The 13,001-nt window shown below is 58.2% G+C and overlaps 5 protein-coding genes across 5 annotated transcripts; 4 read left to right on the top strand and 1 right to left on the bottom strand.

The window, feature by feature from the left end:
- Positions 1–147: 147 nt before the first annotated feature.
- Positions 148–3,837, top strand: B0H64DRAFT_445275 (2'-5' RNA ligase superfamily-domain-containing protein; the record flags this gene model as incomplete). Its single annotated transcript, XM_062806842.1, has 1 exon — positions 148–3,837. One exon carries the CDS (start codon positions 148–150, stop codon positions 3,835–3,837), a length of 3,690 nt encoding a protein of 1,229 aa, XP_062655849.1.
- Positions 3,838–3,911: 74 nt separating this feature from the next.
- Positions 3,912–5,882, bottom strand: B0H64DRAFT_329142 (uncharacterized protein; the record flags this gene model as incomplete). Its single annotated transcript, XM_062800862.1, has 1 exon — positions 3,912–5,882. One exon carries the CDS (start codon positions 5,880–5,882, stop codon positions 3,912–3,914), a length of 1,971 nt encoding a protein of 656 aa, XP_062655848.1.
- A 594-nt stretch (positions 5,883–6,476) lies between these two features.
- B0H64DRAFT_227038 (P-loop containing nucleoside triphosphate hydrolase protein) lies at positions 6,477–8,991 on the top strand. The gene is made up of 2 exons (XM_062799665.1): positions 6,477–6,796; positions 6,858–8,991. Exons 1-2 carry the CDS (start codon positions 6,524–6,526, stop codon positions 8,607–8,609), a joined length of 2,025 nt encoding a protein of 674 aa, XP_062655847.1. The 5' UTR covers positions 6,477–6,523; the 3' UTR covers positions 8,610–8,991.
- Positions 8,991–12,495, top strand: B0H64DRAFT_227045 (uncharacterized protein). Its single transcript, XM_062799667.1, has one exon. It carries the CDS (start codon positions 9,373–9,375, stop codon positions 12,346–12,348), a length of 2,976 nt encoding a protein of 991 aa, XP_062655846.1. The 5' UTR covers positions 8,991–9,372; the 3' UTR covers positions 12,349–12,495.
- Positions 12,496–12,993, top strand: B0H64DRAFT_227040 (uncharacterized protein). The gene has a single exon (XM_062799666.1). It carries the CDS (start codon positions 12,643–12,645, stop codon positions 12,907–12,909), a length of 267 nt encoding a protein of 88 aa, XP_062655845.1. The 5' UTR covers positions 12,496–12,642; the 3' UTR covers positions 12,910–12,993.
- The last annotated feature ends 8 nt before the right edge of the window (positions 12,994–13,001 follow it).

Below are 13,001 nucleotides of genomic sequence, written 5' to 3'. Positions count from 1 at the left end.
AATTTACCCTTTTACCATCCTCACAAAATAATCGGGTTCATAACTCAACTCACTTTCACCACTCCCTTCAACTTTCCAACCCAACCCACCAACACCACCACAACAACAACAACACATAACACAAGAACACCACACACAATACCAACAATGGCGGAACCATCACCAACCCCAACATCACCACAACAACCCCAACCCCAACCCCAACCCCCCTCCTTCACCCTCACCTCCCACGACACCGCCCTCGCCCTCCTCCCCCCGCCCGCCCTCTGGCCCCGCCTCGACCGCCTGCGAGCCCTCTACGACGCCGCCTACCCCAAGTGGCCGCCCCACATCAACCTGGTCTACCCCTTCGTGCGGCCCGATCGCCTAGCCGACGCCGCCGACCGTGTTGGTGCCGCGTTCGCCCCTGCTGCTGCTGCTGCTGCTCCGTTACCAGACACCGGGGTGGAGGTGTGTCTCGGGCAGGTGGGTGTGTTTGAGCGGAGGAAGGGGGTGAGCAGTACCATATTTTTGGAGGATGGGGATGTGGCGAGGGCGGAGAGGGTTAAGGCGTTGAGGGAGAGCGTGCTGGCTGCGCTGGGGGGTGGGGGGGCGCCGGAGTCGCGGCCGTATCGCATGCACATGACGGTCGCGCAGAGCGAGGATGTGGATTGTGATGCGCATCGGTTTTTGGTGGAAAAGGTTGGCCTGCTGCCCCGGGTGGAGTGGCAGGTTGCTGAGCTGGCTGTGCTGGTGAGGGAGCGGGACGCGGGTGGTGGAAGTGTGATGCGCTTGTGGGGGAGGATTAGTCTGAGGGATGGGACGGTGGAGAGGTTGGGGAAGGTGGCGCCGTTTTATAAGGGTGTGGGTGTGCTGAGGGAGGTGGAGGATGAGGATGCGGAGGGTGCGGAGGGGATGGCGGAGAAGGATCAGCTCCAGACCGCGTCGCTGTACTGCGCTGGGGAGGAGTCGGAGCGGTGGACGCCGTTCATGCCTTCGAAGCTCGTCGTGGCGAGCTATAATGTCCTCGCCGAGTTCGAGTGGCCGCCGTCCGAGGCCCGGTATCCGCTGGTGGTGAAGAACATTCTCGCTGAGAATGCCCAGGCGGATGTGCTGGTGCTGGAAGAGGTCACCGACAGCTTCCTGTCCTATCTCCTTTCCGACAAGCAGATCCGCGAAGCGTATCCGTTCTGCACCCACGGCCCGCCCCACGAAGACGACATCGAGCCGCTCCCAAACTACCTTAACATCGTCATGTTGAGCGCGACTCCCCTCGACTGGGAGTATGTCTCCCTCCATCGGAAGCACAAGGGCGCGCTGGTCGCCAAGATCAAGCATGCCGGCCGGTCTGATGGCGACAGGTTCCTCCCGGTTGTTATTGCGGCTGTCCACCTTAGCCACGGCCTGACCGATGGAGCGGTCGCTGCCAAAAAGACGGATATCAAACGGGTCATCAACTACCTCTCTGAAACTTACCCCAGACACCCCTGGATTCTTGCGGGCGACTTCAACGTTACGACATCATCCGTCTCGATTAACACTGCGCTTAAAAACAAGGCCATATCGGACTTGTCCGCGAGCCACCTGGCAAGCCTCGATGGTCTTTTCTCCGAGGCGAAGCTGGTTGATGCTTGGCAGACCTCCACCGAGGACGACTCTGACGGCGACGATGTGGAAGGGGAGCAAGGCGCCACCTGGGATCCGAGCACTAACGGTATGGCTGCCGCCATGGCCACCGGCGGCGCCAACGCGCAGCCTCAACGATATGACCGAATCCTTGTTCGTGGCGAGGGCTTCCTGAAGATCACCGATTTCAACATGTTTGGCTTCTTGACGGAGCAGGGAGATGATTCAAAAATGTTCGCTAGCGACCACTGGGGTGTCAGATGCACCCTGGACATGGGAGGCATCGGTGACAAGGCCGACGAGCCGTCTGAGAAGGTTGCCGACCTTATTGTGCCTGTCCACCCGGAGAAGGCGCCAGAGCAGTTGGATCAAGCAGGGGGCGTGGAGGCATCTCTACGTGAGCTTGGGGTAATTCCAACGGGGGACGAGGTTATCAAGCGGAAGAAGGCATTGGAGCTCCTGAAGGGTGTGATCCTCGACGCGCCTTCAACGGACGCAGCAGGATCACGCTCACAACCGGCAGTCGTCATCGTCCCCGTTGGCTCCTATGCCCTCGACGTCTGGACCGCCTCCTCAGACATCGACGTTTTGTGCATCGGCCCCTTCAGCACCAAGACCTTTTTCGCCCTGGCAACCCAGCGCCTGCGCAAGGCCGCCGCTCAGGGCATCAGGATCCTCCGCCGGGTCCTAGCCCACACCGGCACCATGCTGGAGATCGAGGTCGACGGCATCAAGGTCGACCTGCAGTACTGCCCAGCCACCCTGGTCGCCGAGCGCTGGCCCGACGTGCTGCGCGCCCCGGCGACCGACCCGGTCTGGTCCCTCTCGGTGCAAACCCTCGCTAAGCTCAAAGCGATCCGCGACACCGACTACCTCGCGCGCTCGCTCCCCGACCTCGCCACCTTCCGCCTCGCGCACCGCTTCATCAAGACCTGGGCCAAGTCGCGCGGCATCTACGCCGCCCGCTTCGGCTTCCTCAGCGGCATCCAGATCTCCATCCTGCTCGCGCGCGTGCACAAGCTCCTCGCACGGGAGACGGGCGCCCCCTCGACCGCCGAGACCCTCCTCGCCACCTTCTTCGCGCACTACGCCACCTTCGACTGGGCGAACCAAATCGCCTTCGACCCGACCTTCCACCGCCACACCCTCCCCTACACGCGCACGGCGCGCGAGCCGCTCGCCGTGCTGGGCTACTTCCCGCCCGCGCGCAACACCGCCCTGACGGCCTCGGTGCCGTCGGCCAAGACCCTCGCCGCCGAGTTCCGCCGCGCCGGCGCCGCGCTGCGGGACGCGCCCTCGTGGTCGGCTTTCGTGGCCGGGTCGACCGCCGCCACGGCTGATTTCCTGGCCGCGCATCGGTCGTATGTCAAGCTGGATGTGCAGTACTGGGGCTTGTCCCTGGCGCGTGGCGCCCAGTTCCTCGGCTGGCTCGAGTCGCGGTGCGTTATGCTGCTGGTGGACCTGCACCGCCGCGCGCCGGGCTTGTTTGTGCGTATGTGGCCGGCGCGGTTTGTGGAGGCGAATGAGCTGGAGGAGGGGGGAGGGGATAGGGATGGGGGTGGTGATGATGGTGACCGCGACTTTAGGGGTTGCTACCTCATCGGCCTTGATAAGGGCTCCCCGGATATGGCTAAGGAGGACCTGAAGGTGGCGCTGGGGGCGCTGCAGACTGTGCTGGCCCGGTTTGAGGCGCAGATGAGGGGGGATGAGAGGTACTTTGATGCGAAGAGTTGCTGGTTGAGTGCGGCTGTGGTGAATAAAGGCGAGTTGGGCAAGCTGGAGCTTGACAGTCGCGAGTGGGGCGAGTATACCCCCGGGGAGGAGGAACTGGACGAGGAAGAGGAGGAAGAAGAGCTGGAGGCGACGTCGGGTCAGGACTCGGAGCACGATGAATTTGCCAAGAAAGAGAAGAAGAAAAAGGGACAAGCCGCCAGGAAGCAGATTGCTGCTGTCGACCTCCGCGCCGACAAGACGAAAAAGTTCCGCACTGCCGCCGACGCCATCAACCGCATCCGGTGGGACCCGCAGCTCGATAGCAGCGACTTTGTGGTCGGCTATGAGGACCGGTTCACGGGAGCACAGGAGAAGGAGCTTGACGCGTGGAAGGGCGAGCAGACGGACGAGGAGTTTATCCCGCAGCACCGGATCCTGTACTTCAAGCGGAAGAGTGACGACAAGGTGGTGTGGGATCGGAGAACGCGGTGGGATGAGCTCTTTGGAAATGGGCCTTAGGTGTTGCTTAGACGCTTCACAGCTTGGTAGATAAATCCATTCCAGCTTGGACAGATCCGAACATATATATGGTATCAAATCTCGTCGCCACTTGTTGCAACGGAAATGGCTTCCGCTTTTTTCTTATCCTCCACAAGCGCATAGTCCATCTCCCACCTGCTGGGCACAAGCTCTAGCTTGCTCCTCCAGTCGCCGGGCGTTCTGGAATAACTCTTCACTAAGTCATCGACCGTCTTTGTGGTCCACTGCCGCGGCTCCTCCGGGGGGTCTGGCTTCACCAATTCCATCCGGGGCTGCCGCTCAAGCATGGCCCACATTCTCTTCTCTTCGTAGTACGATGCCCTGGCGTCCATCTTGTCCGCATAGGCCTCTTGTGCCCTCTCGGCACGGATTCGGTTCCGCAGGTTGTTCCGTTGTGGCCCTGTTTTGGGGTACTCGAGGGCCGAGTGGACAAAGATCTCGTTCACCTCGCGCGTGATGGCCGCCTTTTCCGCTTCGTCTTCGTATGGGAGAACCTCTTCGTCCCCGGAAGCCCGCGGCGTTCCTGCACCGAGATCGACTGAGCCGTCATCGGATCCCGCGGCCGAGGCCATGTCTTCGTCAAGTTCCTCTTCTGACGACTCGGTCTCTTCGGCAGGGGCGGTATTCGTGCCGGTGGCTTCTGATTCAAGGCCAAGTGCCCGCTCCACCTCATCATACGACATTGGGTCCTGCTCGTCCTCACCCTCACCCTCCCAGCCCACCATGGGCGGATCCTCACTGTCATACACATCCAGCCTCAGCCGCCTAGCGCTCTGTGCCCAGAACTTGCGGCTGTTGGTCGGGAACCCCAATGACAAAGCCGCTGCTTCCACGTCCTGCTTCCACACCCTGCTCCTCGCATGCGGGTACAACTCCCTCCTCGCCCTGACCCTTCCCTCCCCAACAAAAATAGTCGCCGCAACCAGCCGCCTAGTGACCTCCACAGCAAGCGTATAAAAGTCCTCCAACGCCGTCGCCCTCACCGCCGGCTCCTCCCCCTCCACCCTCGCCCAATTATACTCCTCCACCGCCGAGTTCATAAACACCCGCCCGCTCAACCGCAACCAATTCCCAACGCGAAACAGCCCCAAGCTCCCCTCCAACCCCTCCGGCGGCGCCGCCTCAAGCGCCCTCCAATTCCCCCCCTCCACCAACCACGCCCTCTCCCCCCACCTCGCCTTCTCCACGCCCACCTCATGCCCCTCCTGCCTCACCGACACCGCATCCGCCGCCTCCTCCAGCGCGGCACAACATTCCTGACCAAGCTCCACCGCGGCGGGCACCTCCGCCGGCGCCGCCAGCGCCAGCGCCACAACCCTGCCCCCCGCCCCCCCCTCCGCCCGCTCCCGCTCCCGCTCCCGCGCCAGGAGCTCCAGGTACGCGGCGACCTCCAACACCCCTTTCGTCCGGACGCGCGCCGCGATGCCCGCGGCGTCGTCGCGCCCCACGCGCGCCAGCGCCGAGAAGAAGAGCGCCTTCTCCGCGCCGCTCCAGTGCGTCAGGCCGAGCTGGGACGGCGCGAGCGTGGTGCTGCTGCTGTTGCCGCCGTCGGCGTTATCGGTGGGGAGTGGGGTGAACTGCTGCGCGGCGTCGCGGATGTCGTCGTTGAGCAGGGTGAGGTAGGCGTGGTGGAAGGTGGCGGTGCGGAGGCGCTTGAAGGGGCGTGGAGAGGAGTCCGGGGGTGGTGGTGCTGCTGCTGATGTTGCTGCTGCTGCTGTGTTGGTGGCGTGGGAGGGGTAGCGGGTTGATGGGGAGAGGGAACGCTTGCGTGGGGAGGAGCGGTAGGTGTGGGTTGGGGTGGGTGGGACGGTGCTGTAGGGGGATGAGGTGGGTGGTCGTTTGGTTGGTGGTGATAAGATGTGCCGGCGGTTGCTGTGCTCTGCTTGGACTTGTAGGGAATAGTGGTTGGGGGTTGCGGGGGGGGAATCGGCTTCGGAAGCGGTGGGCGCGGGACTGTAGTGACTGCCAACTGAAGAAACTGAGTATTCTCTTTGACTTTCTGTGTTGTTGTCGAGGTCGTCCATGATATTCTGATTGTCATCGTCGGTGTTGTCGTCGTCATTCCCATGATCCTCGACTTCCTCTTCATCACTTTCTGGAATTTCATTCGAGCGCGCCCTTGCTCGTTGTGGCTGCTGCAACTGCCTGAGAGCCATTGACACTGATTTCCTTAGGCGGCCGGTTCCCTGAGCATCGTAGTCGCTTGATTGATCCGAGTCCATCTTCGATGAATATTTGATGATTGATGATGCAAGAAAAGCACTGAACTGTGCAAAGTCGAGCAAAAGAAAAAATAGCAACCCCGGATTATTGGGAAAAAAGGCCTACCCCTTTGATTCGCGATGGCTAGGCCTACTTTTGAGTTTCCCCGTAAACGACGGGTTTCTCTGTGCTTCATACGGTCGATGCATGACTTGAGTCGTTTGCAATCGCTGAATGTTGGATGAGTTCAAGATGAAAATCCCGAGTCAAAACACTGGCCGAACCCGTAAGCGCACAGTGCCCGTCGATCTCCAAAAAGGAAACGCCAACCAATGATGTTTCCGACCGGCCCTGCAGGCATTTATCTGCCAGGTGCCAACTGCTGGTACCAACGTCAACCTTGTGAGAAACTTCAAAAAAAGTGAACACAACAACACTCGCGAGCAATGATTTCGACGCAAAAATGAAACGGTTAGTTGCGGCAACTCTCAGGGCTAGAGTACTGCGGAGTGTAACGAGACTGTCATTTCAGCCATGCCCACGCCGGGGAATATCCAGCTCCAGACGACTTCTTGATCAAACTGTGCCAGGCTTGTCAGAGGCGCCCCAAATTTCTCAACCTCAAGGCCTTACCTTGCGTAACTACCAAGAAGAATGCATCCAGACCGTTCTTCAATACCTTGAGAATGGTCATAAGCGGCTGGGTGTATCTTTGGCCACTGGCAGTGGCAAGACCGTAGGACCTTCATCCTTGGCCAAGGGAAAGGGATAAAAAAGTCCATTGCTGACGGCGTCAGGTTATCTTCACTCAACTTATTGGTCGAATCAAGCCCCGGTCAGAGACGGCAACTCAAACACTTATCCTAGCCCACCGGCGAGAACTGGTTGAGCAGGCCGCCCGGCATTGCTCCAACACGTACCCGGACAAGACCATCGAACTCGAGCTCGGTAAGCTCTCGGCTTCCGGTACCGCCGACATCACTGTAGCCAGCTTGCAGAGCATCATCTCCAGAGACCGTCTCTTGAAGTTTGACCCCGGCCGATTCAAGTTGGTCCTTGTCGATGAAGCCCATCACATCGTTGCTCCAGGGTACTTGAGGGTGCTAGAACACTTCGGTCTCAGGGAAAAGCAGCCCGATTCTCCACATCTGGTTGGCGTGTCGGCCACCTTCTCTCGCTTTGACGGGCTCCGGCTGGGCGCGGCCATTGACGAGATAGTCTACCACAAGGACTATGTGGAGATGATTAGCGAGAAGTGGCTCAGCGATGTCCTCTTCACCACTGTCGAGAGCAAGGTGGACTTGTCTCAGGTCAAGCGAAAGGGCCGAGGCGGGAGTGGCGAGTTTGATACCGATTCCCTCTCCCGAGCCGTCAACACCGTCGAGCTCAATGATGTCGTCATCCGCACTTGGTTTGCCAAGGCCACCGGGAGAAAATCGACGTTGGTGTTCTGCGTCGACCTAAGCCATGTCGCCGCCTTGACCGAGAGGTTTCGTCATTACGGCATCGACGCTCGGTTCGTAACAGGCGACACGCCGATGCGCGACAGGGGCGAGCGCCTGGACGCCTTCAAGAAGGGCGAGTTCCCTGTGCTCATCAACTGCGGCGTCTTTACCGAGGGAACGGACATCCCCAACATCGACTGCATTGTTTTGGCGAGGCCGACCAGATCACGGAATCTCTTGATTCAGATGATCGGCCGCGGTATGAGACTCCACGCTGGCAAGCAGAACTGCCACATCATCGACATGGTAGCTAGCCTCGAGACTGGCATCGTCACCACCCCCACCCTATTTGGGCTGGACCCTAACGAGTTGGTGAATGAGGCCTCGACCGACAAAATGTTCGCGCTGTCAGACAGTAAAGAGGCAGAGAAGTTGAAGGATTTTCCGCCAACGCAGCAGTTCACGGAGCCCGAGTCGACGGGTCACTCCTACAACGTCACCTTCACCGAATACGACACGGTATTTGACCTAATTGCCGACACGTCCGGCGAGCAGCATATCCGCGACATCAGCCGGCATTCTTGGGTCCGGGTTTCCCCGGAAAAATACATCCTCAACGGCCCCGAGGGAACGTACCTAAAACTAGAAGAGACTCCCTACAAAGGACCCGACCACCCCAAATTCAGGGCATACGAAGTCAGGGCTCTGCCGGCAGGGGTATCGAAATCCCCGTATGCGGCTCCCCGTGAGATTCTAACCGCTGCGACCTTTGACTCTGCCGTCCACGGCTGCGACGAATACGCCCGCGAAAACTACCCCTTCTACATCATCACGGGAACGTTGCCGTGGAGGAAGGCGCCGGCAACTGCAGGACAGCTCAAGCTTTTGAATAAGCTCAGGGGTACCAAGGATGAACTGGGACCAGAAGACGTGACCAAGGGCAAGGCGGCGGACATGATCACGAAGCTCAAGCATGGTGCCAGGGGTCGATTTGCGACCATCGAGGCCCTCAGGAAGAAAATGCAGAAATCTACCCTGGCCGACGAGCAATACCGTACAAGGCAACTCAACGAGCGTGTTATGGTTGGGCCAGTATCTGCTTGAGCTTGGGCAGTGTGTGCACGGAAAAAAGGCACAACAAAGTGCATTTGGCCACTGTATTCGCCTCTTCATCCAGTGTATCGATTGCCACTATTGGATGGATACCAAGATGCCTAAGCGGGAGCCCGGGCAGCAGGTGCCTCTCTGGGCGATCTATCCACATGGAACCTTCTACGCACCTGCCTCCAGTTGAGGCCAAGGTCCTTGCCCATCGACCTGAAGGGTTTCCGACTTCACTCGACCGCACCTTCCCACTTATTACTTCCGAACTTCAAGGTCCCGCCTTCGCCAATTTACAAATCGTGCCTTCCTCCCGGACTCCCTTTAACAGCCCCGCTCTCTTCGCCCACCGCAACTTTGGATTCCATGGATGGAACCAGCGCATTGGATTACACTGCCCGATGCTCATACAACGCCCGACTGGAGTTGAGTGCCCCCAGCGGCGAGCAGCCGGTTGGGTGATTCGGCTTTTTTGCCTCCGAGATAATCCAACTTATCCTCCTCCCTCTAATCCTTATTTTTCTGCGTACACCAAATCCTCGCTTTCTGGGCGAATCCTTTGCGACCCGAGACACGAACTCGTCTCGCGTACGCGACCGACTTCCCAACGATATCGAACCGGTCGCTCGCTATCACCCTCTGAGTCCGGCCGAGACTCCACGAAGCAGGGAAAATCATCCTGCGAACGACTTTGTAGTATCAGTCACTCGTCACTCCGATCACACCCTTTTCTCAATCTCGTTTTACAATATCACGGCTACAAACCATGGCCTCCAGAATAATCTTGGAAGTCAGGGCTGCGCCGGCAGATCCTGCGGCTTGTTCCAAGGACATTGTGCAGAATGCGCACAAAACACCGGAAACGCGGAAATCCGCTTACATCGAGCGCCAAATGGGGTCATCAATAACCTCTTCGACATCTCGCCCCGCTCCCAACACTCATCAAGCCATTGTTCACGAAATCAGCATCAGTCCAACCCTAGTCACCCTTCCAGGGATGATTCTGACCCAAAAGAAGAGCCACCCACAAGATGACAAGAAGCTGGGTGACGGGAAAGCCGGCAAACCTGACAAACCTGACAAACTCGATGAACCCGATTCAGCTGCGATGTTCGACCGTGGTAATAGCCCTCACGAGCCCTGCTTTCAAGGAGTGTCGGCTGCAACAGCCACCACGGCGACTCCCTACTCACTTGCCGCTTTCTCGGCCGACGCCAATCGACGCAGTGTCACTTTGGCGTCACTCACGTCTTCAGAGAGTCATCCAGCGCGGAACGATAAGAGGCATTCCACTTCGAATACTGACAGGGAAGCCAATCTCCTGGAACCATGCTTGCAAGCCATCACCCTATCTCCGCGTTCAGGAGTCGATTCTACAGTTGTCGCCCGGTCGGCTTTCACTTCACTAGAGACGATCCAAGCGGCGCAAAACAAGGCCAAGACGCCCGACAAGGGTGACAAAGCTGCAGAATCCGATAGTGAGGACAACGATGATGTGGTTTCTCCAGAGTCACCTCGCGATATCCCTCATGTTGCAGCATCTCCAGCACGGCGCCAAAGGGCTGCCGGATCCTCCACCGTCCCCACCGGCCATCGACCTCTCCTTTGCCCCCGAATGCGAAGGAAAAGCAGTCATCGGACGGTTCAAAAGAAGAGCAAAGGCGGTAACCAGGCACAGCAAAGATCTCGAGCCCGGCGAGTGCCACAGGCCAACAACCAGCTACAGCAACAATCTCGAGCGCCGCGAGAGCCACAGACCAACGTAGCAGTACCTTCAGCTGCCTGCCAGCCCAGAATCCCCCGGGTTGATATGGAAGGAGTACCTCATGTTGTCGGCGGATTGGTCGAGAGCTCTTTAGGTATCGGCAGTCCTCTTTTTGCAAGACAAGTTGAAGGAGACCCCTTGGACCCTTACAACTCCGTCAAAGTCGACCGTCATGAATTTTTTCATTTCCCACCACCCGACATGGGGGAGCACAACCGCGAGTTTGAGAGGCAGCTGGAAGAGAGTCGTCCGGTCTATGAGGGCTTTGGTTCGGACTTTATCGATGAACAACTATCTAGCTATGCCGCCCGAACTAAGGCATTTGCTAAGGCAATGGAGGAACGTCACGCTGACCTCGACCGTGCCAACGATTCCTTGCTGTTTAACAAGGAGAAACTCGCTCACCTGAACCACGAACGCCAGCGGGCGATTGCGAACAAGTTTTCCCGTGGGAAGGTAATGACTCGAAAAGAACAGACAAAACTTTTCGCCAGGATTGGGGAGGCGGAGGAGATCCTGACACAAGAACAAGATCTGGTGCACCAAGAGCTAGATGAGGTCATCATGCGATGCCGTGCTGAGATCACGAGTGTGCTCCATGAAGACCTCAGACCGCCCACCGTGATCGATCGAAAGCGATCCCGAACGCACGAAAGGAAGACCGTTGAAGAGCAAGGCACAGAGTTGGCCATCGCGGTGGCAATGACCGGACTGCGAGGCACTCTAAAAGAACAAGACCAGTCGACTCAGGAGGCCATCATGCACAACGCCCAGCTTGTCGTCGATCAGCAACTAAAGGCTTTCGATCAGCAGGACGATTGGCGCAAGTCAGCAGAGCCAACTCCCATCCCTCCCACGTCAAATGTCGATGCCGTTGTTACTTCAGTGCCAGAGTGGTTCACCATCATGGAAGCCAAAAAGGCAGTCCCACTACGAGGTGCCACCCTGCTCGACAAGTTCAAGGACCTGCTTCTGCTCATGGGAACCTCAGTTAAGAATGCGAGGGCGGAGCAATGGGGCGAGGGGTTTCGACCAAACAAGCACACGTGGAACAAGCAACACCACCAGCCCAACGGTGCCTGGCCTAATACGATACAACGCATTCGTGGAGGTTGGTGGCATTGCCGTAACGGTCCCGACGCATCCGCCCCCGAGCGCAACTGCGAGCTTTGCCACCGAGAGGTTCCCGTTCCGCGCGTGGAAGATCAAGGCCCGTCTGAGAAACAGAGGTATCAGCGCCTCCTTGAAAACATCGAGGCGGCCCAAGCTGAGGCGAACAAGAAGGACCGCCTATCTCTCAAACATCAGCTGCAGCAAGAGCGCGAAGATATCAACCAGTACTGGCAGCAACGCGAGTGGCGCCGCTCGGGCGGTGGCGTCGATGTCAGTGAGGTGCTGCACGGCAGGGATGTTAACGATCTGAACTACCGGTCCTCGACTGAGCCGCAGTCGTGGCGACACCCGCCGCCGTTGTTCTGGTCTCCCGAGCACCATGGCGAACAGGCCATCAAGGAAACATTAGCCTCTCCGACTACACCCTTGCCGATCCCGCAGCGCTTGTGTGGTTCCGGCAAGAAGGTCAGCCCCGGCAGTCGCTCGGCCGGGGATCCCTCCACGCCGCCGCGACACTTGGGCCGCTCGCCACGTTTTTATGAGCTGCCACCTAGTGGACAACTGAACGGAGACCTAGGTTCACCTGGCATCAACCTATCCCAACCAGCGCGACCTCTGCATGGCTCGACCATGTTCCACGAGTTGTTGTCCGGTAGGAAGATCAAGGAGGACATCAAAACTCGCACAACACCGACTCCAGGGCTGCACCGCCACAACTCGTCTCAAGTACACGACATTCTCCATGACAGACACGGTGACAATGATCCTCCGTCGCCCACCCAGGACGGCCCATCGCAACTTCGCTCGTCAATGTCGCGTCCGGGCCAATGTAACAAACAGAAGACGGTCTCTTGGCAGATTTGAGTTGCTTTCTTTTTCCCTCCACGGCAGCCCCAGCGATGGTATCCTCGGTGCTGCGTCACATCAACCCTGTTTGTCTCCTTTTGTTGCCCACATATATATATAGTTTAAGTTGTCTAAGAAGGTCCGATCTCCACGACCTTCCCTGTATACTCCTTCCGATGTCCCTTTTCTCTTTCCTCTGGCGTTCGGTTGGACGGTGGACATGGGTTATGAAAACTAGCGCTGCGGTATTTGATACCCCGTGAGACCTTTCTTGGGAGCTGGGAAAAGGCACAGGCGATCAAGGCACATGGCATGATGGTTAAAGCAGCTTACTTAATCTTAACCACGGGCATGGACGGAGTCTTTTTAGAGAACCAGTTTTGGGAGCAAGAGGTTGCGGCCACATCCCTCAATATAGGAGGGTCGGCGCTGTGGTCCTTGTCTTGCAAGTCACCGAGGCTCACCAGCATAGAGTACCTGTTGCTCTTCGATCACTCAGCGGGTATGGGCACAGGTAATATCCTCGTTGACATGGACATGCACGACGCTAGTTATCGCCAAAAGAAAGCAGTAATTTAGCAGATATTACCTATCTGGGAGAAGAATTGAGTTGTATTGTAGCTTGCAGTCTGAGAGAAACGATTCTGAGAGGAGTGCGGGCATCTCTCCAG

The sequence above is a fragment of the Chaetomium fimeti genome (assembly GCF_033439085.1).
Source record: "Chaetomium fimeti strain CBS 168.71 chromosome Unknown B0H64scaffold_7, whole genome shotgun sequence".
Lineage (NCBI taxonomy): Eukaryota > Fungi > Ascomycota > Sordariomycetes > Sordariales > Chaetomiaceae > Chaetomium > Chaetomium fimeti.
This window is presented reverse-complemented; position numbering and strand designations above follow the sequence as displayed.

Bases quoted from the DNA above. Each gene is read 5' to 3' on its own strand.
- B0H64DRAFT_227038 (XM_062799665.1), top strand. From the start codon at position 6,524: ATGAAACGGTTAGTTGCGGCAACTCTCAGGGCTAGAGTACTGCGGAGT. The intron at 6,797-6,857 runs GTAGGACCTTCA...TGACGGCGTCAG, and splicing joins CCACTGGCAGTGGCAAGACC to GTTATCTTCACTCAACTTAT.
- B0H64DRAFT_227045 (XM_062799667.1), top strand. From the start codon at position 9,373: ATGGCCTCCAGAATAATCTTGGAAGTCAGGGCTGCGCCGGCAGATCCT.
- B0H64DRAFT_227040 (XM_062799666.1), top strand. From the start codon at position 12,643: ATGATGGTTAAAGCAGCTTACTTAATCTTAACCACGGGCATGGACGGA.